Source organism: Castor canadensis, chromosome 8, assembly GCF_047511655.1.
Source record: "Castor canadensis chromosome 8, mCasCan1.hap1v2, whole genome shotgun sequence".
In the NCBI taxonomy this organism is placed as follows: domain Eukaryota; kingdom Metazoa; phylum Chordata; class Mammalia; order Rodentia; family Castoridae; genus Castor; species Castor canadensis.
This window is the reverse complement of record NC_133393.1, coordinates 152,684,933-152,712,458: the sequence shown is the minus strand read 5'-3', so window position 1 is coordinate 152,712,458 and position 27,526 is coordinate 152,684,933. Positions and strand designations below refer to the sequence as shown.

The following is a 27,526-nucleotide window of genomic DNA, read 5'->3' as shown; positions in this document are numbered from 1 at the left end:
CGGCTCCATGTTTGTCCCTTACTTGTGTTCTAGAGAAGGATGAGGCTGCAATTGAGCGCTCTCAGTTCAATGCCACGTCAGTAGCTGATGTGGACAAGCGGGTGAAACGGCGGCTCCTCATGGGTAACAGTTTTCTTCCACTTCCTTTGTCCTCCTTGCCCTTTGTGTGCTTGTGGGTGCGAGCACGTGTATGCTGGTGGGGGGTGCTGGTGTGTGAGTGTGAGCGTGTGTGCTGTGTGGGGTGCAAGTGTGTGCATAGCTCTGTGATGTGATGTGGGGTCTGTCCGTGTGTGCGTGGGGAGGGAGCTCCACTCAGATGGGAATTCGCTTTCTCCTTTTTAAAACATTTTACCCCCCCATCAAACACATTTGTTTCTTTGTGTGTTTATAGCAGGGAACCCAGCACCCATGTCTAATGGCCTGAGCGTGGCAGGAGACTTTTGCTGTGAGCCTCCTCCACTCTCAGTGAACACCCACATGTGCAGCTAGGGTCCCAGGATCAGTGAAGCCACACTGAGACTCTGCAGCCAAGCAAGCCCCAGTGTGGAACGGGTTCTGGGCAGCACAACTGTTATTCTTGGGGAAAAGCCACATCGTTCTCAGGGTGTTTGGGAGACCTACTGCAGGGTTTCCCCTGGGCCAGCAGGAGGAGAAAGAGAGAAAGAGGAGACTGCTCTGGGCAGAGCAGAGTGCAGACCAGAGAAACAGCTCTGTCTCCAGGTTCCTTCCTCCTCTGCCCGTTGGCCATCCCCACAGTTCTGGGCCATTGTCCTCTGGGTCATACCAGTCCCTGAGCCTTTTGGGCACAGCTGCAGTCTCCTGGGGCTGTCACAGCCTACCTGGTGACACTGTGATGGCTCACACTAGGCTTGGCAGCTGTGGTCAGGTGGAACAGTCCCTATGTCTCTCAAGAAGAAACTGACCCTTCCTGGGGTACAGGGCTTGCCCAAGATCACACAGTACCCTGCATAGCTGAGTGCAGCCCAGGTCATGGCCATGTGGGCTGTCTCAAGTGTTGAGGTCACAGGCCCTGAAGTCAGAGCCTGAAGGTCCCAGAGAGGCCACCTAGTTTTGTAATCTTCGTGTGGAGCCCCCAGCTCAAGAACTCATAATTCTCACAAGTTGTCCCTGAAAGTGGTCCCTTCGGTCGACACAGGGTGTTGTTGGACTTTGGCCCCTGACTGACAACTCCAATGAACATGACAGGTGGCAGCTGCCAGGGTGTCTGAATAGAGGCAAGGTGTGGGGGAAAGGAGAGGTGACCATCCCTCTTCTGTCTTGTACAGAAGCACCACCCTCAGAGTCAGGCCCTGTGCGGAGAGCAGCCTAGACCGTGAGGGGAACCAGAATTGGGTCATCCTTACATGTTAATGCTGCCCGTATTGGTGACCTCTAAGAGAGACCATGAACATATTATCTGGGGAGATTCCAAGACTGGAAGGCAGCTGGAGCCCTGTTTGGTCCCAAGGTGAGAGATAAGACAGACCAAGGACAAGATCAGCAGCAGGTGGGGAAGCTGAGACACTGGGAGCTCCAGCTAGTTCTACAATCCATGCCAGTGACCCATCCCAGGACCAAGATGAGGGTCTAGTGTGAAAGAAGATGGGGACCCTGAAGGTCTGAGCTCAAAGGGCCTGCTGGAGTCTGGACATTGGGTTCCTCTCAAGTAGCCCTGTACTGCAGTTGCATGATGGCCAAAATGCCCTGACAGGTTCCTTCTGACTCAGAGATGCCACTTGTCATAGAGTCTGTTTCCAGAGTGGGTAGGAAAGATAGAGACAGAGGCCCCTTCTCCCATCAGGTAGTGGCATGGAAGACTGAGGATTGAGGGCTCCTGCCTAGGAAACTTCTGCCAGCCAGGAACCTCTAGTCTACACCAGCTTGCCTTTCTCCATGGTATCCACACATCAGAAGCAGATTCGTTCTGCACACTCAGTGGAACCTTCTGTCCGCATGAGTGTCCAGGGTCACATACCCCACTCTAGAGAATGAGCCACCCACGAGTGGGACAGTAGCTCAGAGCCAGGCTCTGGGGACATGTTGCAGGCGTTCCCCAAAGAGAAGTGCAGAACTTAGACTTCATGCCTCTTCCAGCTGTATGACTCTAAACTCTTCCAGAGATATTTTGTGCCCAGACTGCAGAGGTCACATCCCTTAGAAACCTGTAAGTCATCTTGAATTAGCTGCCTCATCTCAAATTGTCCAAGAGCCAGGACAGAAGCAAAAGGCAAAGGGCACACACATATGCACTAAAACCGAGGCACTCTACCTGTCTCGGAGCCCGCCTTCTTTCTGCACCCAAGTTATAACATTTTGATTACGAAGCTTCCCAGGTTTAGGGACCAGAAGCGACCTGGACCTCAGCCTTCACTAAAGCCCTCAGCATCACTCCTGGGAAGGTGCTAGCAACTTCCAGCTCAGAACTCCACCCTTGGCAGTGCCAGGCAGAAAAGACTGATTCTTGTGGGTACCACAGAGGGAAGGAAAGGACAAGTGGCTCTGACCCTGCTGCTGGGAAGGAAGTGCTCAAACAGTGGGTGCTGTCCTTGTCCATTTGTAGTGGGAATGGAGAGAGAACCCCTGGCAGGGAAGGGAGCTCACCTGGGGGCCAGGCAGCCCTGCCCACCTTGGCTCTTGGTGTCACTCAGTCCTTGCTATTTGTATGTGCAGACTGGCCAGCATGAGGGCGAGTGATGTGTGAGAGGCTTCAAAACACAGAGCAATCCAGAGTCCCACTAAAACTGTTCAGATGTTTGAATTGAAGGTTAAAGTGATACATGTCATTCATCTGACAGACTTCCCATGTGAGATGGTGGGTGCCCAGCTAAGGGTGCAGATCAATTCTACTAGGCCAGGGACCCCTCCAGCATTATTACTGAGATGTCAAGTCACGCCTGTCACCCTGGGTCTTAAATCAAGCATTTCACACACACACGCACGCACACACACACACACACACACACACACACACGCATGCACACACAGTGGGCCCAGGATGGATGTATATTGGCTCTCTGTGGCTTCTGTTCACAAATTACCACCACCTCAGTGGCTTTGAACTATGCAGCTATGGGCTGCAGGTCAGAAACTTGACATAGGAAAGTCAGGCATGATAATCCTGCCCATAATCCCAGCTCCTCTGGAGGTGGAGGCCAGGAGGTTCACAGCTTAAGGCCAACCCAGGTAAAATGTTAGCAGGACCCCACATCAACCAACAAGCTGGGCATGATGGTGCCCACCTGTCATTCCAGCTATGTAGGAGACCAGAGGTAGGAGGATCTTGATCTGAGGCCAGCTTGGGCAAAAGAACTTGTTGAAACCTTACCTGAAAAATAACTAAAAAACAAAAGGAGTAAGGGTGTGGTTCAAGTTGTAGAGTGCCTACCTGGCAAGTGTGAGGCCCTGTGTTCGAACACCAATACCTACCCCCCCCCCAAAAAAAAAAAAGAAAGAAACTTGATACAGGGCTCCAAGGGCTAATGGCAAGTGTCTGATGGCAGGGCTGTGTTCCTCTGGAGGTGGTTATATCCCTCTGGAGGCACTAGGGGACTGTCCTTTGCCATATCTGTCCCTACTTTTGGAGGCCACTTGTTGCTTGGCTCAAGTCTCTTCCATCTTCAGAGCCAGCAGGCTTGGGACTGCACTCTCCTTAGTCCTCACAGCCCTCTCCCTGCCCCCTTCTGCCCCACCCCCTTCACTTTTAAGGACCCTTGCACTCCCATTGGGCATCCAGATGGCTAATCCAGGGTCATCTCTTAGCCCCAGGTCCTTTATTTAATCCCATCTCCCAAGACCCTGTGCCATGCAGGTTTTGGCAGTTGAAATGCAAGCCTTTTAGGGGCCATTGTTAGGCCTAAAACAGATGGCTCAACTTGGGCTGGTGGGGCCTTCTGTTAGGTCAGAGCTCACACCCCTTCTTCACTAGCTTAGCCAGGCCCATGAGTCTCCAAAACCAGTCCTGGTACGTGAATGTGCTGGGTGGTGTGGGCTACATCTGCTCCTTCAGATGGCCCTCCACCCCATAGCAGGCACCCACCTTCCCCAGCAGCCTCTTTACCCATGCTGCTCTGCCCCCCTGCGTGTGGCCCAGGACTTCCTGGTCAGCTCTCCAGTAGTCCCCACAGCCCCCAAGGCAGCTGTTTCCACTTCACACGTGAAGAACCAAAACCTTCAGAAGGGAGTCCATGCAGTCAGTGAGCAGAGCCTGGACAAAGGGCAGGGCCCTCCGTCGGAACCTCCTATCACAGTCATTTTGAGGGACTCCAATTGGCAGCCATTCTGGGCTCTAGTCTCCCCTCCTAGAGGCACCAAATAGCAGACCTTACAACCAGGAGGACAGGGTTTCTGACCTGCAGGTCAGCAATCCCAGCCACAGAGTCCTACAGCACCAGTTATCTGTCCTTGTGCTCTGTCCAGCCTTCACTGAGCTGGCTCTGAAGTGGCTGGCTACTGAGGTCACTAAGGCACAGAAAGGGAACTCAGGACTCCCCTCCCTGCTTTCCTGTGTCTGGCACCTGCCTGGCCTTGTTCAGGCCCAGGCCTCTCTGCTTCCTCTTGGGGTGTGACCAGGAGTGTGCTTAGTGATGCTAAGAGTTCTGGAACTTACAAGGGCTCCCAAAGCCTTACCTATCACTCTGTACTTTAAGGGCCGTCTTCATCAATGCTCCTTGTTGCTGGCCACAACCTGGATCTTGCCCCAGCCTCCGTGACTCCCTTGATCAGAGGCATTGCACAGCCATGGCCCACAGGGGGCCCAGACCTGGAGGAGAGGTGAAGGCTCTGGCCTTGCAGCCAGCAAACCTGGACTCTGATGTCTCACCGCAGGGAAGCCACACCTGCTGGAAATGTTTCTTAACTGCTCTCTGAGTCATTCCCTCATCCATAAAGTGGGATCATACAGCATGTACTACTCCTAGAGTTGCCGTGAGGATGACATGATCCATACAGAGAAAGTGCCTAGTATGGTACATGGGCAACACTCACTGTGTGCCAGCTGTTGACATAAGTGGGCCCCAGGGCACAAACCCAGGAAGGGAAGGCAGCCAGGAGTTTTTGCTTTCAGGTGAGCAGAGAATGGGGGTAGTCCTGTCAGCCACTTGACTGTTCTCTGCCCTTCTTCCCCAGATCTGCCTCCCCAACCATCTGGCATCTCTGCCCTGCTCACTCCCCACCAAGGCCTCTGGCACCTGAGGAAGCCCATGAAGGGCTATGTGCATCTTTCTCCCTCTGAGCCCCAGGCTTCCCAGGGTCAAGTGGGTATGGTGCACGCACCCAGCCAAGCTCAAAGGAGGTGGAGGTGAGAGAAAAGAGGGAAGACCTGACCGGCAGGGCTGCACATTGTAGGGTTTGCTTCATCACAAGAGGTCAGACAGAGCAGAGGGCTGGAGAACCATGAGGCAGGGAAGAGCAGGGAAAATGGGGTAACTACGAGGTAACAGTGTCTGACACCTCGGGGGTAGGTGCCACATACAATCCCTGCCTTCCTGTGATGACAGTCTCGTGAGAGGTCCAGCTGGTGTAGTTTCTCATTTGGACACTCTCATACCCCGTCTTCTCCCCACCAGCTCCTCTGTCTACTCAGAGCCACCCACCTGTGTCCCCTTCCCAAGCCCCACATATCCATTCACCTCCTAGATGCCCCTCTGCTTGTCCCTCAAGGTGTACACTCAGCCTGTCTGGGGCATCACGCTCCCAATGCCACCATGGGTAACTCTACTTTGCTTCTCCAGTCCTCCTGGGCCTTCACTATCTGCTCATCCACAGGACAGGAACTCAGGGGAAACTGGCTGGCTCAGTACATGAATGAAGGCTTCCAGAAGGAGGTCCCCCAGGTAGAGGGGGCGGTTTGCTGTGCCCTAGAAAGGAGGGTGGGATGAGGCCCCCATGTGTTTGGCACTGGGAAAGGCCCAGGCAGATCCGAGTGCAGCCAGGGATGTGATTACACAGGGCAGTTTCTTGGGGCCAGGTGCCCAGCACAGGCCCAGGTAGATCAGCCGAGGCCTTGATCAGAGGCATTGCACAGCCATGGCCCACAGGGGACCCAGACCTGGAGGAGAGGTGAAGGCTCTGGCCTTGCAGCCAGCAAACCTGGACTCTGATGTCTCACCCCAGGGAAGCCACACCTGCTGGAAATGTTTCCTAACTACTCTCTGAGTCATTCCCTCATCCATAAAGTGAGGACCATATAGCATGTACTCCTAGAGAGGCGGGCAGGTTGAGAAGGATCAAGAAGTCAGATTACATCCCAGTCATGAATTGGCCCACCTGTGACTGATTTCTGGTCACTGACTAAGGCCTGAGGTGCAGTGCCCCACAAGGCTTATCAGAAAAAAAGAGAAGAGCAGGGGACTGGATGGCTTGCCCCAGATAGGGAGACTGAGGCTTAGAGGGATATGACCCAACCCAGGCCACCCTGTGAGATAGGCAGTACCAGGGAGCCTAGGGCCTGTTACTTCTGGAGACCAAACCTGGTTAGAGTCCTTATACTGCCTAGCAGGCCACTAGGAGTAGCTGAGAATAGAGGTGAACCCCAAAGATAGAAGGTGATGCTGTACCAGCCCCCTTCCCCCACACCGCACCTGTCCAAGGGGGAACTAAGCACCATCTCTCTTCTTGCTGCTTCACCCAGGTTCCTCTTCCCTGGAATTTGGCCCACCTTCTCCCTGTCTCCCATCCTGCTGATGGTGACATGGGAATCAGAGCCATCATTCTTGGGCACAAACCTCACTGTACCCCAGCCCTGCCTTACCTCCCTCCTTGGCCCCTCAGGATTTGGTCCAAGTGGACCAAGGCCCTTCCAGATGTGACCTCAGCGCCCTCTGCTGCTAACCACTCTACCCCACCCCAGCTTCCTGCTTCTGCTAACCCAAGTCCTGGCCCTGAGCCCTGCCAGCACTCAGGCAGGCCCTATGTGTCCAAAAAGCCACAAATGGAAGGTGCTTAAAGAGCAATGCAGCCCTTCCTTCCCCGCAATCTGAGGAGTCCCAGTGTAGGAAGGGATGAAATCCACCAGGCCCCTGTCTCCTTGGGAGAGACAGCCTACTCCCACTGCCTCCAGCCTGCCCTTGCCCCCTGTCTTGTGTGTCTCTCTAGCTGGGTCCCCCTGAGCTGAGCATGGCCCCAGTGTAGCTACAGCCCAGGATGAGCAGTCAGCAGCTCACCTTCCTATGGTGAGGCTTCCTGAGCTGACACAGAGAAGCTGGGGAAGCCTCCAGGCTGGGGCTCAGGTCTCAGGACTGTGCATTTGTTCTTAGAGCAGGGACTCCTGTGATTGAAGCAAAACTCCAGCTAAGCAGTGACTCTTCCTTTCTGGGTCCTGATCCTGACCCATCTTCTGTAGTCGATCCTGGGTTCCATCCTGGCTTTCTAGGCACCAGTAAGAGCAGCCATCAGGATCAACCCCAATGTCTGAGCTTCAGTTTCTTGTTTGCCCAGAGGGGTTGTAGACCCTGGAGGAGCTCAGATGAGTCACTGTGTGAAGCTCCTGGCCCTGTCTGGCCCAGAGCAGATGCTCAGTCTCAGGACAGTATGCCCCTCTTTTCTGCTCTGACATTAGCACTTCACTGGGGCCCTCTGGAAGGCCAGTGAGGAGTTGAATCTGATGCAGGTCTCTGTAGGAGGAGAAGGTCTCAGGGCCTGCCTGGCCTTGTGCAGCTTGTGCTGCTAGGTGATGGGACCAAGCACTGTCCAGAGGCCAGCCAGGTACCCACAATCTGGACCCTTCAAGGGGTTCTGGAGGATAGGGAGAAACATGTAGGTGTGCCACTGCTGAAAGCTCCAAGAAACACTGAGGCTTGAGTCAGGCTTTGAACAATGCCCCCTCTACCCTAGGTGTCTGCCTTCAGCCAAGTTCCTAGGGCAACCATGAGAAGTTTGAAACAGGTTTCCCCTCTGTTGTGCAGACTTGGGCTGGCCACAGTGCTGCAGTCCATACCACACTTTCTCCAGGGCGGGCAGTGTGGTCCTGTCTCCTGGTGCACCACACTGCATGGCCATGCTCAGAACACACTAGCTGTTGTTGATGGGGATTCTGGACAAAAGGCACGACCACTCCAAACCTCCCAGGTCACACACAGCTGGGGGGCCAGCCCAGCACAGAGAGAGTGCTGGCCCAGCTGTTTGCCAGTTGTGTGATCTTGCTTGGGTCCCTTCCTAGAGCTTTCTGCAGAGCAGTGCTGCCCTACCTCCCTCCTGAGGGTCGACTCAAGTGAGAGGCTCCTTGTGAGCCCCCCTGTATCTACCCCATAGCCACAGCAAAGACAGGAGTCAGGGCTGGAACAGGCTTGCTGCTGATGGCTCAGTTCCTGCTGCCTGCCTTAATGTAAAACCTCTGTGTCCTTCAGAATGCACCAGGCATTCAAACCCCTCAAACCAAATGAGGAAACCTGTCCTGAGATTAGCTTGTCTCTCTCCTGGTTGGTTCTTCTCCACTCCTGGCACCTCTACCCTCAGGTTCCCATTCCCATCTAGTACACACCTGCAGGGCTTTGTCCTTCAGGTCCAGGTGGCTTCTGCTTTCCCAGCACTGGTGTGAACATCCCCACCCCACTCTGCAGGAACGTGAGGCTCTTCCCTAAAACTCAGCAAGCACATCCCTGGAGTCCTGAGCCCCTGGTGTCCTTGAACACAGTTCCACCAATCAGAATTTACTTCCCTGCACAGGGCAGTTCTTATGGAGGTGGGGGCACTGCAGGATGGGGGCTGCACAGCCAGGCCAGAGTTAGCAGTCACAACCTCACAGTCACCCAGACTGTGTGCTAGGAAGACAGAGTCCAGGACATGCCAAGGCTGCCTCAGAGGCCCAGGCAGCTCTTTGAGCATGTGGGCACAGGGAGTCACTGGCCTCAGCCCTGAACAGTGCTGGTGCTGGATGTGGGTGGAGCCTTCTGGGGCTTCCTCTTCTACTTCCCCCTGGGCACCTCCACTTCATCAGGGTTACAGTCCTGTCCTCTGAAACCTCCTCAGCTCCTCTGGGCCCTTTTCCACCCTCCTCCCACGCATGCACCATCACTAGCACATCCCCCGGGGCCTAGCTCCACTTAGAAGCCCACCAGTACTGAGGGGGCTCATCCTGCCCCCACCCTCACAGATGGGGCTCAAGAGTGAACGTTTGTCCAGTCAGAGACCAGAGCAAGGCGTTCTGGGCAGCGTAGGAGAGTCAGGGTGCAGCAGCCATGTGATTAGGACCAAGGCCCTAGCACTCACAGATGGATGAAGCCCCGCCCCCGCGTGAGGGGCCGCATCAGTTCATGCTGAGTGGCAGGAGGTATCAAGAGAGACCACGCTTGGGTGCTAGCACAGTGTCAGATGTCAGCCTGCCACACAATGCTAATGACAAAGTTGGACTTCAGGGGGCCATGCCAGGGAGAGTGGTTTTGTGCCAAAGTGATGGGAGCCAGGGAAGGGTCAGCAATGGGTGGAAAGAACCAGAGACTGACCCCTTTACAGCTGCTGCAGCTGGTTCTGAAGACAGGAAGGCAGATGGACCCACTCTGACTAAGGATTAGACGGGGTACAGCCGGGCAGGTCACTAGGCTGCTCTCCCATCAGGGTCAGGCCTTCAAGGTACAGTTCAGATGTAAGGTGCTGGGCCTACATGGGGCCCACTAGATCAAAGCCTCTGGGAGAGGGACATAGTTCATAGGTCCTCAGCAAGACCCAGGCAGAGCATAGGTAGGAACCCAAGGTCTCCAGAGTGGATAGTCTTTTGCCCGAAGTCCCCAGCGTATTGTAAGAAAACCTGGTTCACTGGCCAATGAACCCACAGCACTGTGGCCCTCTCAGCCAGGTGAACCCTGGACCCACAGCCCACCCTCGGTTTCCACCTCACCCTCAGGCCTGACAGGACAGGGACTTGGTGCCCTTACCCTCTTCCACTCCTCACATGGCCTCCAGAGTCCCTTCTCATTAAATCCAGTCATTGAGCATCAGTCACCTCCATTGTGCTGGATGCTGGGCACAAGGCCCTCTGACATGGCTGTGCCTGGAGAGCAGATAGATAATGAGGAAACCAGCACTGAATACAGTGCCGCCCTAAGGGCCAGAGGCCCAGGTCAGTGCTCAGGAAAGCATGGGTCAGGGGCTTCTGAGTCCCAGGGAGCTCATTAGGCTAGGCCAAAGGGGGCCACCCTGCAGAAGTCAGTGAGTGAAAGCATGCTTTGGGAGAGATACGCCCAGACTCATGTGAGAAAGGCAAGGTCCGACCCTGTGTTGTCTCCCCAGTGAGCTGCTGACTCCTGAGAAAGGCCAGATACATCTCTGTAACTCCTGTCTCACAGTCTCAACAGCAAAACATGAACTCATCTGCTGCCTGCTAGACTGTGCTGGACTTGAGAGGAGGGCTGGGACTAGGCACATCTGCCCATTGCAGAGTCACTCAATGATTGTTGAGAGAATCAACAATGGACATGGGTCCTGGGACCCACATACAGAGGTTTTAAGAAGTGGCACCTATGGACTGGAGTGTGGCTCAAGCGGTAAAGCATCTGCCTATCAAACATGAGGTCCTGAGTTCAATTCCTAGTACCATTAAAAAGAAAAAACACCCAGAGTGAGTGCATGGTTACAGTTAAGAGCACACATTAGGCAGCAGACCCCAAGACACAAGGCCGGTGTGTGGAACCTGTTTGTCTGACTCTCTTGCTCATGTTTGATCCATTACACCATGGCCAAGACTGTCCTTCAGGGAACTTTCAGAATCAAGGGAGGTACCAGTAGACAGTGCCTACTCCCGGGGCTGCTCCTAGGCAGCCTTCTGCCCTTTGCTCCAGCGTCCAAGCATCCCTCTGGCAGAGCCCTGGCTGGGCTGCACGTAGGATCCAGTGGAGTATTTCACCTCCCTGCTTGGCTGATCCACAGTAGGCTGTGCTCCCAGAAAAGACCCATGGTTGGTCCTTTCAACTTGTCTGGGACTTCCCTGTCACCATTTAGAGCCCCAGCCAACCCTGTGCCTGGCCTTCTCCCACCCTGGCCACCAGCCCTTTGGCTGGAGGAGGAAACCACAGCGTGTGGGTGCAGATCAGTCCTGCCTGGACAGGTTCCTTCTTTGAGCCTTAGTTCTTGCCTACAAAGTGCCCCTTTGAGGGCTGCTGGGAGGCCTGCTGAGGCTAGTAGCTGAGAAGGTACCTTGTCACCTGCGCAGAGCTGTGCCGTGGGAGTTCTGTTCCCGTCATTTCTCCAGGGGGAGGGGGAAAAACTTTAGGAAGAGCCCTGGTAGCTCTCATCTAGAGATAGGGTACAGGGAGAGATGGGTGCTCACAGGGCTGGAAAGGAACTTCTCTTCAGATCTCTGGAGAAAACACTCAGATTTATCTTGGCCCTCTTCCTCTTTAGCGAGGAAGCTCTGTATAGCCCTGTGGTGGCTAGACCTGAGCCTCAGCTGGGGTGTTACCTCACAAGGCCAGCCTGTAGAACCCCATGGAAAGAGGTGGGAGGGGACCTTGTGAAGCTTCCAGGGTAAATAGCCAGAAGTCCCAGGACCCTGGGGAGATGCCCTGCCACAGGCTCCAGCTCCCACACACTGCTTGCATTCAGGTGACCCAAAGTTAGGAGAGGGAGGCAGAGAGGATGGGGCTGGCTTTTTGTTGCATTCCTCTGAGACAGTGGTGACCTAACACCAGGTCTGGGTGGCCTCTGATCTTAAGAGGCAGACAGATGAGGCTGCTTTTTGAGGCCCTCAGAGATGGGAATGGTGCAGTGCCCCAGGCTGATGGATGTCAAAGGCAAGGGTCCCCCTCAGAAGCATCCAGAACCTTCTGCTTAGAAACTTCCAGGGACAAGGAGCTCGGTCCTGCACAGTCTGTCCTGTCCTGTAAGTGCAGACTTCAGTCCCCAACAAAGGACCCAGGTGGGCTCCATATAGACTTCATTTTACGGCATGTATCTGTTAACCTCAGAACCACACAGCTCAGGTGAACAGGACAGAACCCCCTCTCTGTGCAGTGGAGGTGGTACTGGAGACCAATGAGGGGCAGCCTGACCAAGGTCCCAGGAAGGCAGAAGTGGAGACACTGGCACAGAGAAGTCCTCAGGAATGTTGGCCCCAAAGCACTTACCAGAGTGAGGTAGTGAGCTAGAGGGGGACCTTGGGAGCTGTGACATCACATGGAGGACAGTGATGGCCTGTCCCTGAATAGCAGCAGCAAGAGCAGACCCCAGGTAAGGTGGGAGAAGCATTCCTGGAGAAGAGTGCACCAGAGTGGAGGTGTGAGGAACTGGGTGCTGCAGCCAGTGGGCACGTGTATGGCTGCACAGGGCCTTGCAGCAGGGTCTGGTAGAGACCTTCAGGTTAAAGGCCATCAGGTGGGTCCCTACCCTCAGCAAGCTGTGGAATTAGTCAGTGTGAGCAAGCCTGGCCTATGGGACCACCGTGATAGGTGCTGCGGGGTAAGGAGACCAGCACCCAAGAACAGCCCACGAGAGTCCTCTGGGATACTGGGGTGCTCTGAGCCCCTCACTCAAAGAAAAGTTTGTTCACCACCCATTATCTGGGGCAACATGGAGAGACTGAACTGTCTGGTCCTGGAGAGAGTTCTGCAGTGGGGGGGTGCAGAGAGTGGCTGACCATTCTTGCTGGTGCCAGCATGCTCTTTCAGCTTCCACCTGCCCAGTGGGGAAGAGGGACCAACAGATCCCCAAGGCTCCCTTGGCTCTGGAGGTTCAGGTTCCAAATCCCATAGAAGACAACCTACAAGCTGCCGGATCCATTTCCCAAGGACATAGCACCCAGTGCACCCCACTCCCACATCGCAGAGGCCCAGGGCCAGTCCCCAGCTCCTCCCACAACACACCATCTTCCCCCTGCCTGAGTCTTAATTACGTACACCTGGAAGACAGGCACACTCTCTGCCCCTTTCTAGAGAGGGGCTGTCCCACATGAAAGGGCAACAGGCTCTTTGCTTGGGATAGGAGGCAGGATTCCCGCCCTGGTTTAATCCCAGGAGAGGAAGCATTTGGCAAGCAGCTACTCCAGGCTAGCACCTGGACCCAGGGCTTATAAGTGGGGGAGTTTATTTGATCTTCACCTCAAGTGAGGCTTGTCCTCACTTCGCAAGAGGGCTTGGCCCTCTCTACTGCCCTGGATGGTCCTGAGAGGGCAAGAGCAAGCCACACACCAGTCAAAGCTGGCTGCCCTGGCATGGGGGCCCACCTGCCCCAGTACAAGAAGGGCTCAGCCTTGTCTCTCTATCTGGACTTCAGGGAGGCTCCTGGCAGAGTGCCTCATGCACTGGGCCCTGAAAGATGTGCAGGGAGGTGGCTGCCATGCCATGGTGCAGCACACTGGAAAGGAAGGGAGGTGGGAAGGTAGGCACCCGTTCACAGAAACTGCCCATCCCCAGCTGGAGGTCTTAGACAAGTAGAGATAAACCAGGAAGAGTGCTGTGGGGCAAAGGAGGTTCACCTTCCAGGGGCATCCACAGCTCGTCCCAGCTTGGTGATGGCAAAGACGCTAGCCTTGACAAGGAGGGGGACCCTTGTGGCAAGCAGCCCTGCAGCAGGACACCACCACCACAGCCCTTCAGACACAGTTCACACACACAGAGGGACGTCAGGCTGCTTCCTTCTCCTCCATACCACCTCTAAGGTGAAGTGTTCAAAGGAAAGGAGCAGCAGGGACTGCTGAAGATATCCTGTTCTCTCATTCCTGCACTCATCCCAAACTCCTCACAGAGAGGACCAACGGCAGCTTGGAGGACTGAGTGAGAGCCTTCAGGAGAAGCACCCAGGGCTGGGCACCCTGGGAAGCAAGGTGGAGGTCAGCAAGGGAACTCAAGCTGTGAAAGATGGATGCCCCGCAGCTCTCAGCTTCCTAGCAGCAAAGGGTAGAAGGAAGCCATTCAGGCACCATTTCCACCAGACACAAGCCTGCCCAGGTGGCAAGGATCCGAGGTCTGGAAGAGCGATTCCCCGTGGGCATGCCACCACGCCCTGGTGAGCCAGCTCTGCCAACCCTCCCACAGGCCTGCAGAGGATCACTCTCACCACAGGACAGCTTTGGTGACCTCTGTTATGCCCCAAGCCACTCCAGCCCCTTTGAATTTTGCAGAAGGAAAAAAGACACTAGATAGGTGTCAAGTGGACAAAAACCAGACCCCTTTGGCGAGTGGTTCAGTGAGAACAGATGTGGGGCTGAGAGTCTCTCTAAGTTGATGGATGGTGTGTAGCCCTGAGGACTCTGGCTCCACAGCCAGGGCCACAAGCCATTCAGCACTGGGATGGGCTTGGGAGCCTCAACCACCTCCCATCAACTGCCAGTTGGACTTGGAGTTTGAGTCCAGGCAAAGCAAAGGTTTAGGAATCTGGCCTGGGCAGTTTAATAGCAGCCAAGCCAATCTCGGCACTGGCGCAAATAGTGATCTTGACCTCACTGGCAGTAACGTTTACCCAAACAAAGCCCTCTGCTGTTTGCAGACAGCTCCGCATCACATCAAAGCTACCCCCACAGAAGGGTGCCATCCCCCCATCTTACACATAGGGGGCCTCAGCCTCAGGCAGCACAATTACCCTTGGGGCCCTCAGCTGGGTATCAAAGCCAGAACTTGAATCCAGGTCTCCTGTCTCATAGGCAGTCTCCCCATGGATGGAAAGATGGTGACTTCTGCACCAGGAGACTGAGCATCTCTGTCTCTTTTCCTCCGCAGAGACTTGCGCGGTAAATAACGGAGGCTGTGACCGAACATGCAAGGACACGGCCACTGGTGTGCGATGCAGTTGCCCAGTTGGATTCATGCTGCAGCCAGATGGGAAGACATGCAAAGGTCAGAACTTGGAGCCAGTGCCTGGCCCAAGAGCTGTGCAGTCCCATAGCTGGGCCCAGCAGCCACTCATACTGCTGTTGGGGAGGTCAAGAAGAGGGAGGGTCCCCAAGAGTGCTCCATAGAACACAAGTGCCACAGCACATCAGTAGATTCCTGGGCCAAAAACATGCCAGTCTCAAAGAATTTGGCTGCCCTGGGCACTGGTGGCCAGTGGCTCACACTTATAATCCTTGCTACTCAGGAGGCAGAGATCAGGAGGAACTCAATTTGAGGCCAGCCTGGGCAAATAGCTTGAGAGACCCTATCTCAAAAATACCTCACACAAAAAATGACTGGCAGAATGGCTCAAGGGGTAGAATGCCTGCCTAACATACAGGAAGTCCTGAGTTCAAACCCCAATACTGCAAAAAAAAAAAAAAAAAAAAGTATCTTTACAGCAGGGCTTCCTGGCTCCCCAAGGGATTGGTGCATGAACCAGCCACTTACCTTTACTGTGATAAGGACAGCCTGATGCAGGGCTATTTGGGAAACGCCTGTGGCATTGTGTGTTTTTGTCACAAAACTGTGAGGGGACCTCAACTGGGGAATAAGGACCCAATGAGGGGTTTGGAGGTAAGGGCAAAGATGGCTGAAGGGAGAAGGAAGGGTAGTCTGCAGTAGCAGCAGTAGACAAGGTAAGCTGTAGCTTCCACTGTCCCCTGACTAATCCCACAGAGAGTTACTGAGTGCCACTGGGGTGCTGGGGTCCCCTGGGAAATAGGAAGAGGGGAGTTGGCAGAGCCCCAGGGGCTCTGCCAGCTCAGGAAGCCTGGCCCACAGAGAGAGCAGGGAATTAGGCCTTAACACCTGCCCCCTCCCAGCACAGGGGTGAGGTTTAGCCACTTAGCACCCCAGCACTGGAGGGAACAGAAACTGGAACCACTGAAGCCAGTCAGTGAGAGTACTGAAAACGGAAAGGGAGAAGGATGTAAACAGGCCAAGGTGGGCTGCTGTTAAACCAATAAAAATAGACAGTGGATGACTTCTTCCTTGCCAACTCACCAGGAAGAACATTATTGACAGAAATAACAGCTCTTCTGCCTACTTATTTGAAAATAAAGCCCTTCTGTAGCCACCACATAGCCTGTTAATAGGCTTGGTGCATCCCTGGCAGGCACACGAGCAAACAAATAGCATCTGAGTCCTTACCACATGGACTCCATGCCATTGACTCCTCATTGCCTTGTGAGGAGGCCAGGGGTCTGTGCAGACCCACAGCCTAGTGATGTCACAGCGGCCAGCCTCTCCCTATGGAAAACTAGGCTGGCAGAGGGTAGAACCAGGCCTCGCTGACACCCCCTCCCCAGGTGAAGGCTGACCCCCAGTATGAGGGCAGTGCAGAGCTTCATTCCTGAGGTGAGAATGAACATTTCTGGGGCGCCCAGAAATGGAGCTGGAGGCCAGCAGCTTGCCACTAGAAGCCAACTTGTCTGGGCCGGAAAGGGCCTGGCAGTGTGGTCCAGGAGGGAGGAGTTGAGAGTGGGCTTCTACTGCTGCCTTGCCCCACCCCTGCACAGCCCATGGGGCCCTTGTGCCCAGAACCATTTTGGGGGCTTGGTGAAGGACACTGAGCACATCTCAGGCCAACTAGTCTGAGCCCCTGTGCCTCCCACGTTTCCCAAGGCTCCTCTTGAGACAATTAGGCCTTTTAGCCAGACTGCCCCTGCCCAACCAAACCTCCTCCATGAATGTGGAGCCCGGTGTGATACTGCTTTCTCCTAACTTCAGGGGCGGGCTGGCTCCTCACCTAACTAAAAAGTTCCTGTGCACAGCAGGAGCTGGAGAGAGGGATGAGCAGAGCAAGCATTCCCTGCCCAGGCCATCCTGAGTGCAGGAGATGGTTTTCAGTCCGTCAGATCACTGTAGTAAACGCATACTGCTCAATACCCTTGCAGAACAGAGAAGTCAGTGTGACAGGAGGACAGGAACAGGCAGCCTGGACTGCAGGCAGCAAGGTTAGAGGTGTCCAGAATTTCCAGTGCTGACTGCTGACCAGATTCCAGTCAAAATTGGGCAGGAGAGGCACAGCCCTGGGTTGTCATTTTGAAATAGTTGCTGGCCACTCTCTGTTCTGCAGTCTCTGGAAGGAATTTGGAAGAGCAGTGAGGCAGTTCCTGCCATCACTAGGCTCAAGATGACACCTGCTTGGACCAGGGTGACAGAAGAGTGGAGACAGCAGTCGAGATGCTCCATAGATACTGAAGGAAAAGGGTTGGAACCCACCTATACCTGCTAACTAACATCATAACATCTTTACATCAGGGAATCCAAGAAAGCAGATAGAAACTCCAGACCCCAGGGTTGGTGTCTTTGGGGTTCTCCAACTCTGGCTGGAGAGGTACAGATAGGGCTCAGGAACTTGGCCGGGATGAGCCCAGCAGGGGATTCCCAGTGAAGTCAAGGCCCTGGCCCTGGGGAGTACTCACCAGACAGGATGCACAGCTGAATCTTGGCAAGGGCCCAGGGAGTGATTTCAAAGGTTCAGTGTTTTTTGGAAGCCCAAATGTCATTGTCAAGCAAGATGGATGGCTGGAGGGGGAGATAACAGAGGGCTTGGAAAACCCAGAATTGAAAGCCCTGGGCTAGTGGGGATTGCCGGGGCAGGTGGAGCAGGGGTAGTTGGAAAGGGTGTGTTACCTAAGTATGGGGGCCTGGGAGGATTTGCTCCAAGCCCTGGCTTTGCTTCAAAAGTGTGGACCAGGCAGGGTCCAGTCTCAGCCTCCCTGTTTGCTGCTTACTATCAGGAGTTAGGCATCTTGCTAATTGATCTTTCAGTAAGAAGAGAGGTCCATGAGCTGAAGCCTGTATTTCCCTTGGAAATACAGCCCCTCCTCCCACACCTCCTAGAACAGTCTGGGAGAACTGCCACTGCCTGTTTTCTGACCTCCTCCCCAGTGCTCTGGGCCAGGCCAGCCACCTGCGAGGACTTTTATCTGAGTAGAAGCAAAGGTACAGATACCCTCACCTGCCCTCTCTTGGCCCTCAGGTCCTTCCCCTGACTGGGATCGCACTCACTCAATCACTCACTAATTCATGCGTTCGTTTGGTGAGCATTCCTAGGCAGTCACCCACCTGGATTCTGGGGACCTGAGAGCAGGTGCCTCCTCTACCATCCCAGGCTGTCTTGTGCCCCCCAGGACAGCCCCCTGACAAAGGAGCAGCCAGAGCAGCTCTGGAGAAAGGGCAGGAAGGCCCCACAGGGCAGCCTCTCCCAGAGCCAGTGGGTGACCCTCCCAAGGGCCAGCAAGTGAATGGTGGACCATGCTGTGCCCATGGGTGGCAGAGCCCAGCTGCCCTGGCAGAGGCCAAGCCTGCAAAAGAGAGAGAAGCCAGCAGCCAGGCCTGGCTGCAAAGCAATGCGCCATGCTTCCCTGGCAGAACCTTTATCCTGGGAGACCCAAAGGCCCCAGCAGACCTGGTGGCAGGTAGAGGAGAGCCAGATTTGCTGTACAAGGTGATGTTGGTTGCCTGGTAGAGGGTGGGGGCGAGGGAGACAGGTGGAGGAGGAGAAATGGAGAAAGGGGCAGAAGTTGCACCCTAGAGGTCACTGAAGGTCAAAGGTCATATGAGTCTAATACTTCTTTATTAGATCCTGAGCTGAAGAGAGGAGAGGGCTTCCCCCACTGCCCCCCAAGAAGCCAACTGTACCAGCCTGGACCTCAAGCAAACACACTTCCCTACTTTCTGCCGCTGTGGAAGCCCCTTAGCCAATAGGCTAGTTGGGAATGGGGTGGAGTTGGAATCTTGGGCAGGCCTGGGGCAACAGGAGTCCAACAAGGACCACAGGTAGCCCCTGACTGTTTGCTGAACCTCGCTAATAAGACTGGGAGTTGCACACATAGGTTAGCAATGGCACCTGAGGCTCAAAGAGGTGCCTTTCCCTGCCCACGGTCACCCAGCTGACCAAGGCAGTGAGGCAGGCTTCTGTTCTCCTGCTGGAGGCTTCTGGCAAGCAGCTCCCCATCTTGCTGTAGTCCTGGAGGTAGGAGAGAAGGGGCAATTGATATACTGAGCTCTGCCCTGCACCAGGCCACACAGAACTTAATGTCTCTCTGGTGGCCTCTGGCCAGCATGGTATGCTGGACAAGGTGCACTCTCTAGAGAGATGCTGCTGGCAGAGGTCAGCCCCTGCTCATAGTCCTGTGGCCCCATCTGTAACATGGACCTCTGCTGTTTGGTTTATAGACCACTGGTTGGCTGTAGGTCTCCCAGAGGCTCCCGGGTCATCCACATGGGGTGTCATGAGCTCATCCTCTTTAACTCCTGACCCTGTAATCTGTAAGACCAGAGTCTGAAGTGTGCTTTGCTGTTGGGGACACTCAGTGGGAATGCTGTTGGAGAGTGGGGTGGGGCTGTGTAGCGGGGTAGCGGGCAGCTCCCACTCAGCAGCAGACACCTTTTGCACCAAGGCTTTACTTTCCAAGCCTTGGTCCTCAGCAGTCAAGCAGGAAGTGAAAGCTCGTCAAAAGCCTGCTGAGAGCCACTAACCACTAGCACCTGCTTGTGACCTCCAGTCATCCTGAGATGTCCTGCTCAGTGGAACCCTTCTTACTTGTATTCTGCTTGGGACCCAGGTCACCTGACACAGCCCCTGCTCCAGCCTTGCTGCCTTCCAGGCTGCCTCCTGGATGTGTGGGTAATAGGATATAGGAATGACATCGTCCTCGCTGTCTCTGGCATAGCAGATATCAGTGTCCTGCTCTGTGACGGGGGCTGGGTCTTCACAGTGCACCCAGTCCCTGGCTCCGTGCTCAGCTGGGGGCCTAAGACCATCAGGCAAGTTGGGGCAGAGCAGGTAGGATGGCACCAGCCCCTCAGCTCCTCAGCTCCCTGAGCGCTTGCCCCCGCCCCAACAGACATCAACGAGTGCCTGGTGAACAATGGTGGCTGCGACCACTTCTGCCGCAACACTGTGGGCAGTTTCGAGTGCAGCTGCCGCAAGGGCCACAAGCTGCTGACTGATGAGCGGACCTGCCAAGGTGAGTGCCTGTCAGCCCCTGAGCGGCCCCATCCTCACAGTCGGTCCCCTCAGGATGGGGGGAGGAGAGCATGTGGAAGCTGGGATGAGGACTAGGCCTGCAGGGATGGACACAGTTCTCCAGGCCTTGGCACTGGTTCTTGCCCACCCTGCCTTCCTGTCCTTCGTGACTCTAGGGCCGTCCAATCCAAGCTGTTTCCTTTACAGGCCTGGAGGCATACGTCAGTAATCTCAGCACTCTGGGGCTGAGGCAGGGGGATTTTGAGTTTGAGTCATCTGGGCTACATAGTGAGACTCCATCTCAAAAAAAAAAATGACCAGGTGCCAGTGGCTCGTGACTGTAATCCTAGGTATTTAGGAGGCAGAGATCAGGAGGATAGCAATCCAAGGCCAGCCCAGGCATAGTTCATGAGACTCTATCTCAAAAAATACCCAACACAAAAAGGGGCTGGCGAGGTGACTCAAGTGGTAGAGTGCCTGCCTAGCAAGTGTGAGGTTCTAGGTTCAAACCCCAGTACCACCCAAAAAAAAAGAGAAAGGAGATGGGAACCAGAAACCCAGGGAGGGATCTACCCCACACTCCCCTCTGCTCTCCTCCCACTAGGTTGCACTGGCCTTCGGTGGGATGCTGCCACCTAGTGGAAGGCTCTGCACAACACAGGTGCACTGCAGCAGTCCCCTAGTGTCCCTCCTGGCATCTGCTAGGACAAGGATAGTGGGAGGAGAGGGCTGGGCAGCAGCCATGAATCACAGGCACCCAGGATGTAGCCCAGAGGATGGCCGGGAGAGGGTGGTCACGGAAGACCTCCTGAGGAAGCTGCGCTGAAATGCTGGATGGATGGGCAGCATTCCCAGGAGTGAGGAGGGAGGGAGGCCCTCCAGGAGATGGGGCCCCAGGGCTGAGGGAGTTTGGAGACCACTGTGCTCAGTGGGACCGAGTGAGGCCATTGGTAAGGAGACAGTGCCCTGTGGGATGGGCTCTGGGAGAAAGAGAAGGGGGTGGACTGTAGGGAGGATGTGTTTCCTTGCTGGTTATCCCGTGCTAGCTGGTTGTTTTGTTCCATGGGGGCCCATAGTTGTGGGCTGCATGTGGCTGTCTGGTTGCCAGACTTGCAGTCTTTGCCTAGGAGTGCAGTTCATAGCCTGACAGTCTATGTACCAGGGCCTGAGGACCAGGAGAACAGGAGGCCACCAAGGGAGTGTCCAGGGTCAACCAGCCTCAGACTCCTCCCATGCCCTGAGCCAGCCACTTCCCCACCAAGGCTGCCCCATCTTGCCCTCTCAGGGCACTAGGTCTGGTTGCGACATTGCCCGTTTCAGGCCCCATCAGGGATCCTCTCAACTGTGGCTTTTTTCACTGTCTGCCATGCCAAGGTCTGTGGAGGGCCCAGGTGGTCTTTGACCTTGCATGCCCCTGAGTGAGCAGGTGAGGTGGCACGTCTGTGTTTGTGCTCTGAGTCAAGGCCCTGTCCCTACCTGCCCCTGCCCTGCCTGTGTCCACCCTCTTCCCACTCGCCTCCCTGAGGTCCTGCTCCCTCTTTCCCCACCCCACCCCCCGGACTCAAGTCCCAGTTCAGTCACCTCCTCGGGTCTCAGGCAAGCCCACTCATTTTCCTTCCTGCAGATGGGCATTAAATACCTCTCCTTGTCACAGTTGAAGATGTATTAAAATGGCAGAGATTCCTAGTAACTCCTTCCATTCAAAGTATCTCTACCCTGCTTACCTCCAGAAAAATCTGTGAGGTGGTACCTAACCCAGGAACAGGGCTACCAGAGACAGAGTGGGACCCTCAGAAGTCTAACACTTACCATGGGACTGCCCTGTGCTGAGCCTCAGGGCTCTGGGACCGTCCTGGACCAGCTATGCAGAGTGACCGGAAGTGACAGGTGTGCCCATGGACGGCCCTGATTCCTTCTGCATTGTCTCTGTGGCCACACAGACATCGACGAGTGCTCCTTCGAGCGGACCTGCGACCACATCTGTATCAATTCCCCTGGCAGCTTCCAGTGCCTGTGTCACCATGGCTACATGCTCTACGGGACAACCCACTGCGGAGGTCTGCAGCCCGCCCGCCAGGGCCACCCTTCCCTCGAGGCACGCGCCTGGCCACATGGCCACTTACACTGTACCCCACACCCCAACCCCGACTTTGACTCTGGTGGGCCTGAGAGGGACCTCAGCAAGACTGGGGACTGCCTGGCAGAGGCCCTCAGCACAGGGCAAGGCAGGGAAGGACAGAGGGACAAGGGAAGCAGGGCATGGGAGGAAGGGCAGCAGGTATCTGCTGGTGGGTGCCATGCCTTGGTCCACTGGGAGCCCAGGCCCAGAAACCCCTTTATTAAAGCATCCTGGTGCAGAAGGTGTGGCCAGCGTACAGAAAGTCCCACAGACAGAAGGACAGAGTGTGGGGGGCATCTCAAAGGAGAAATGTTTGGGTCAAAATAGGGGAAGCAGCAGGTGCAAAGGCACTGAGGCAGAGGGGTGCAGAGGGACTGAGGCAGCCATGCAGCTGGAGCCCACGAGCAGGGTACACACCAAGACACTGCAGGGCTTCCTGAGCCCAGAGAGGACTGGAGTCTTATTTGTAGTGTGGTTAGAAACCATGAGAGACTTAACCAGGGGTGTGATATGGTCAAGTTACAAGCTGCTCTAGCTGCCATCTGGAAAGGGGATGGAAGCCAGAGTGCCTGTGGGGAGGCAGCCCTAGGCATGGGAATATAAGCCTCTGAGCTGGGGTGGGGAGCAGAGCTGGAGGGAAGGTTCTAGCTGATCTAGGAGCCTACAGGGCTGGGGCCGCAGCTCTGTGGTAGAGCTCTAGCCTAGCATGTGCAGTGTTCAGACCTTGGGCTCCAGCCCCAGGACCACAAGGAAGAAAAAGTAAAGGAGCCAGAGGGCAGCTGAGGGGGCTCTGCATTGTGTAGAGCCAAAGACAGCCTGGCTGTCTTCCTTTTCTATGACCTGGGGACAGTGTGAAGAGGGAAGGAGAGGGAAAAATCAGGCAGAGAATTAATGGGCATGGGGGTGCTGGGTAGTCCCTAGCCATGGCATCAGACTCCTGGAGGGACTCTCAGGAGCCAGCACACCTTCTCTGGGTCACCTCCTGGGGCCTGCCACTGGCTGGCATGCAGGCAACCCAGTGTCACACACAGCAGGAGGGCCTCACCTTACCAGCTCCAGCAGAGACTTTGGTCAGAGGAAGATGGCCTACCTTTTGGGCTCCCCCCCCCAGGCTGGGGCCACTACTGGAGTTCAGCAAGGAAGAGATGCATTTTTGGTGGGGTGGGGGGGCTGATGAGTGTGTGTGTGTGGTATTCAGCCACATGTGTGCATCAGGCTACACTGGGGTCAGGAGATTCCTGGCCCTCTGGTCCTGGGTGGTCCCTGTCCTGCCCCACCCTCCGTGGGCATAGCCTAAGCTGGCAGTCCTGCCCCCCCCTTACTCCTGCCTGTGCTTCCAGACATGGATGAGTGCAGCATGAACAACGGCGGCTGTGATGAGGGCTGCGTCAACACCAAGGGCAGCTATGAGTGTGTCTGCCCACCAGGGAGGCGGCTGCACTGGAATCGAAAAGACTGTGTGGGTGAGTTGGGGGTGAGTGTTGGGAGGGGCACCCCCTGCTGGCTCCGCCCCTTCCACTCAGGGTTGGCCAAGGCTGTCATGATGACTGGCCAACTGTCAGAGGTACATCCACTGCAGTGGTGTCACCAGTCTCCTAGGGCTTTACACTCCAGTATCTGCCTGTTACTGTAACTATGGGACTGGTGTCTTTCTTGGGGATGTAGGAAGGGTTCCTTTTGTTTTTCTCTGCCCTCCTTTTGGTTCTCCCTCCCTCAGTCAGAACTGTAGGAGAGGCCACCAGGGCTTGTCCAGATCCTCACTGTCATTCCACCCATGTCCACCCCTTCTTGAGGTGTCATTTGTGGATTTCTGACTGCAGTTCCTGTGTCAGCCAGTGTGATTTTTACCCCACTCTTGTCTTCAAGTCATCTGCTGCATTTAGTATTTTGGACTTTGGAATGGCTGAGACAGACAGGTGTAACTGACAGTGTTGGCAGAAGGTACTAGAAGGCTCTCTGGGACCATGATCTAACCTTTCCCCAGCCTGACCAAAAAACAAATCCAGCGACTCCGTAAGTCTACCTTAGGAGTCCAGGCTGTTTGCCCTTCCGCCTCCAGGGAGCTCACTTTGCCTCCCTCCGCTGTGACTTGTCATCCAGCAATGACGTAAATGCAGGCGGTGACGCAGACTGCTCATGAGTGGCTATGGAAAGCCAAGGTTGCACTACTGTCAGTGGCCTGAGGAGCTCTTTCCCTCCCTGACTGACTCCCTCCTCTGGCACAGACTGCCTTATTCACTGGGTCACCCAAAGGAGGGGCCCTTTTCTGTTTGTTCTGTGGTGCTGAGGATGGAATCCAGGGCCTTGTGTATGCTGGGCACATGCTTTACCACTGACCCACACCCCAGCCCAGGGTCAAAAAAATTTGTTTTCCTTTTCTTCCTTTTTTTTTTTTGTGGTACTGAGGTTTGAACTCAGGGCCTCGCACTTGCTAGGCCAGCACTCTACTAGTTGAGCTATACCCCCAACACTTTTTGCTTTGTTTATTTTTGAGATTGGATGTCATGTTTTTCACCCCGGGCTCCTGCATTGCTAGGATGACAGGTGCACAATACTCCAGCAAGGACAAATTTTTGATAAGCACTTTGAGTTGTCCAGTTACCTTCAGTGGGCTTAGTCTCCTTGATGGTCTGCTTCAGTGTTATTTACACTCCTTGGAAAGACAGTGTAACCTCAGATTCCTGGGAAGAAACCGCAGTTCACTAAGGGCACTGAAGTGAGGGGGTCCTGCCCTTTGAAGAGCCTCATAGCTCTGCCAAACAGTCAGCCTGAACCCCAGTGGGTCAGTGAGCAAGATTTTCGTGTTAGAGGCATGACCAACTTCAGTGGGGCTGCATGTGCGCCAGCTGTGGAGGGTGGTGTGATAGACACCCTCAGGTACCTGGCAGAGATCGCTGAAGGCCTCTCCCCACACAAGGGCTTTTCCTTCCTTTCCTCTGCTGTCTACAATGAGCATCCTAATTAACAAGGCTCGTGGAGCACACTTTATATCATTTTTCAAATTGGCTACACTAGCAATAGCTTGGGAAAGCTAACCTATAGAATTAAGATAGTGGACATCCCAGTAAAGGTGACATGTAGGTGAGTTTTTATCCTCAAGGGAAACATGACAGATCAAATCAGAAGGACATGACCTTGTATCCATAGGTGAGGAAACAAGATCAAAGAGTAAATGTATACAAAGGAGGGCATGCAAGTCAGCAGTTGCAGACATCAACAGTGTTTATTCCCGTGGTCTTGGGCAAAAGCTGCCTACATGGTGCAGTCCACTCGACGTGGTGCAGTCCACTGCCTGCTCTGAGAATCTGGGTAGCAGGTCTCTGCACATGGCCTGCTCTTGGACCTTCTCTGAAGAGCTTTAGTTAAGACTTCTATGTAGTGCCTTTACAATTTTGGAAAATGCATTTCTGGTCTTCTAAGAAAGGAGGGGTAATGAAGACAATGAGTAATTTATGAATACCTCTCCCAATAAAATGTGTTTGCTTCTTACTAAGCAAGTTGGAATATTCCAAATCTGGATGTTTTACCCCCTGTGAGTGCTGTTATTATCTTCAGCAAGGGGCTACTTCTGTTCATTCAAAAAATAAACAACTATTACAGCGTACATTTGTATAACCCACAAAGTCCATATGGAGGGCCGAGGGTACCTTAGCATTTGTCTCCTGTCTAGTCAGGCCTAGTCAGGACTGTGATGGTTGCAGAGAAGTCATGCCTTGGCCATTTCCGCTGCTGCCTATCTAATGGCTCGGCCAGTTTGTCCTGCTGAGATTCATTCTTATGATTTTAGCAGATGTCTGCATGCAGTAGGTTGGTGGTACCTGGAGACTGGCCTGGCCTCACCTGATAGCATCCTCCTGGATCTTATAGCTCGATCTTCCCATTTCTTCTCAGGGTGCCATGCCCACAGATGCCTCTGGCCTGCGCCTGTGGCCAGAGGAAGAAGAAGAAGGTGTCAGTAGCCAGCAGCTGGTTGCATGGAAGTTGATAAAAGACTGTCTGTGAATGAACTTAACACCCCTGAACTGTGTGGCCACAATGGATACAATAAATACCTCACAAGATGCCCTGGGGAACAAAAGGATGGGCACTTGTAAAGATGCTTATGAGCATCTTACAAGGTGGCAGCTGTGTGACCATGAGGTTAAAAGTGGAACTGGAGCACCTGCCTAGCAAGTGTGAGGCCCTGAGTTCAAACCCCAGTACTGCAAAAAAAAAAAAGTGGAACTGGGGGGCTGGTGGAGTGGCTCAAGTGATAGAGCACCTACCTGCAAAGGTGCTCAGTCTGTTAGTCCTGTGGGTCGTGTGTCCATTCCTGTTACCAGGCCTGAGTCCCATGGCCACGGCTGTTGTGGTCAGTCCCATGTGAGCTAGCTTTTGTCCACAGCATGGGATCCTGGGTAAGCCAACCGTTTATGGGGGATTGGTTGCAGAGCTGAGGAAGAGAGCCAAACAGAGAAAGCAGCTTTGGAGGTGGCTTCTCAGGTAGGGGCCTAGGTGGAAAAAGGGCTGATACTTGTATGGAGAGGGCACAGAAGGGGCCAGACCAGGCCTGGGGGCTGATTATGCTGCCCCTGCCCTGCAGGGCCCCACTTCCACGTGTGTAGCAGAGCAAAGCTGACCAAATCATGGCAGCCAGGAAGTAAAAATAGAGGAGGAACAATGGCCCCAATATCTCCTTTAAGTGCATGCCCCTATTGTCCTAACTTCCTATAACTAGACCCCACCACCTATAACAAAAACAACATAGTTGCAGGTTGAATGTCCAATGGAAGCCAAGCACTGCTTGTCTGGGATGGAATCCTTGCCTCTCCAGGCGTCGTCTTTACTGAATGGAACAGGAGGCTTTGCCCCATGACCTTCAGAACCATTTCCTCCAACTTCTAGCTCTTCTGTGGCAGGCTTCCATCTTTAGTAAAGGGGAAAAAAGCTCTTTGTTTTTATAGCATTCCAAAGTCACACACTGCTCCAAAAGATTTGCAGCTCTGTAAGTACTCCAGTTTCAACAATATAACATACCTAGAGAGGGCCACAGTTGGGCCACCAGTGCCAGTTTGGTCCCTAAGGGCTGATTGCAGCCTGTATAATTCTTGCACTTTCATGTGCATTGCCTGATAGTGTCTTCCCATTTTGTTTTTTTTATTTTTATTAACAGCTTTATTGAGATACAATTCACATGCCAAACAGTTCATACATACAAGTGAGGTTTTAGTACATTCACCAAGTTGTGCCTCCTTATTTTCTTGTTGTTGTTGTTTCGGTAGTATTAGAGTTTGAACTCAGGGCCTCGCATTTGCTAGGCAGGCGCTGTACCACTTGAGCCATGCCTCCAGCCTGTGTGTGTGTGTGTATGTGTGTGTGTGTGTGTGTGTGTGTGTGTGTGTGTGTTAGGTATTTCCAAGGTATGTTCTCGAGAACTATTTGCTCAGGCTGGTCTGAAAGCACAATCCTCCTGATCTCTGCCTTCCTAGTATCCAGGATTACAGGCATGAGCTGCCTGCACCCAGCTACCTCTGCAATTTTAGAGTTCTCTCATTTCTCCAAAGAGAAGCTTCATGTCCATAGTAATCACCCACAATTTCCCTAGGGAATCAGGCAGCCACCGACCATTTTCATCTCTGTGGAGTTGCCTTTCCT

At 54.3% G+C, this 27,526-nt stretch overlaps 1 protein-coding gene across 4 annotated transcripts in view; it reads left to right on the top strand.

The window, feature by feature from the left end:
- The window catches only part of Scube1 (signal peptide, CUB domain and EGF like domain containing 1), a 114,928-nt gene that overhangs the window by 67,704 nt on the left and 19,698 nt on the right, over positions 1-27,526 (top strand). For 3 of the 4 annotated variants that reach the window (XM_074084634.1, XM_074084635.1, XM_020174176.2), the window contains exons 7-11: positions 34-123; positions 14,640-14,756; positions 19,652-19,774; positions 21,714-21,830; positions 23,233-23,355. In XM_074084634.1, the coding sequence (XP_073940735.1) occupies positions 34-123; positions 14,640-14,756; positions 19,652-19,774; positions 21,714-21,830; positions 23,233-23,355 (570 nt within the window). The remainder of the gene's footprint in view (positions 1-33; positions 124-14,639; positions 14,757-19,651; positions 19,775-21,713; positions 21,831-23,232; positions 23,356-27,526) is intronic. The other variant, XM_020174177.2, reaches the window with a different exon arrangement.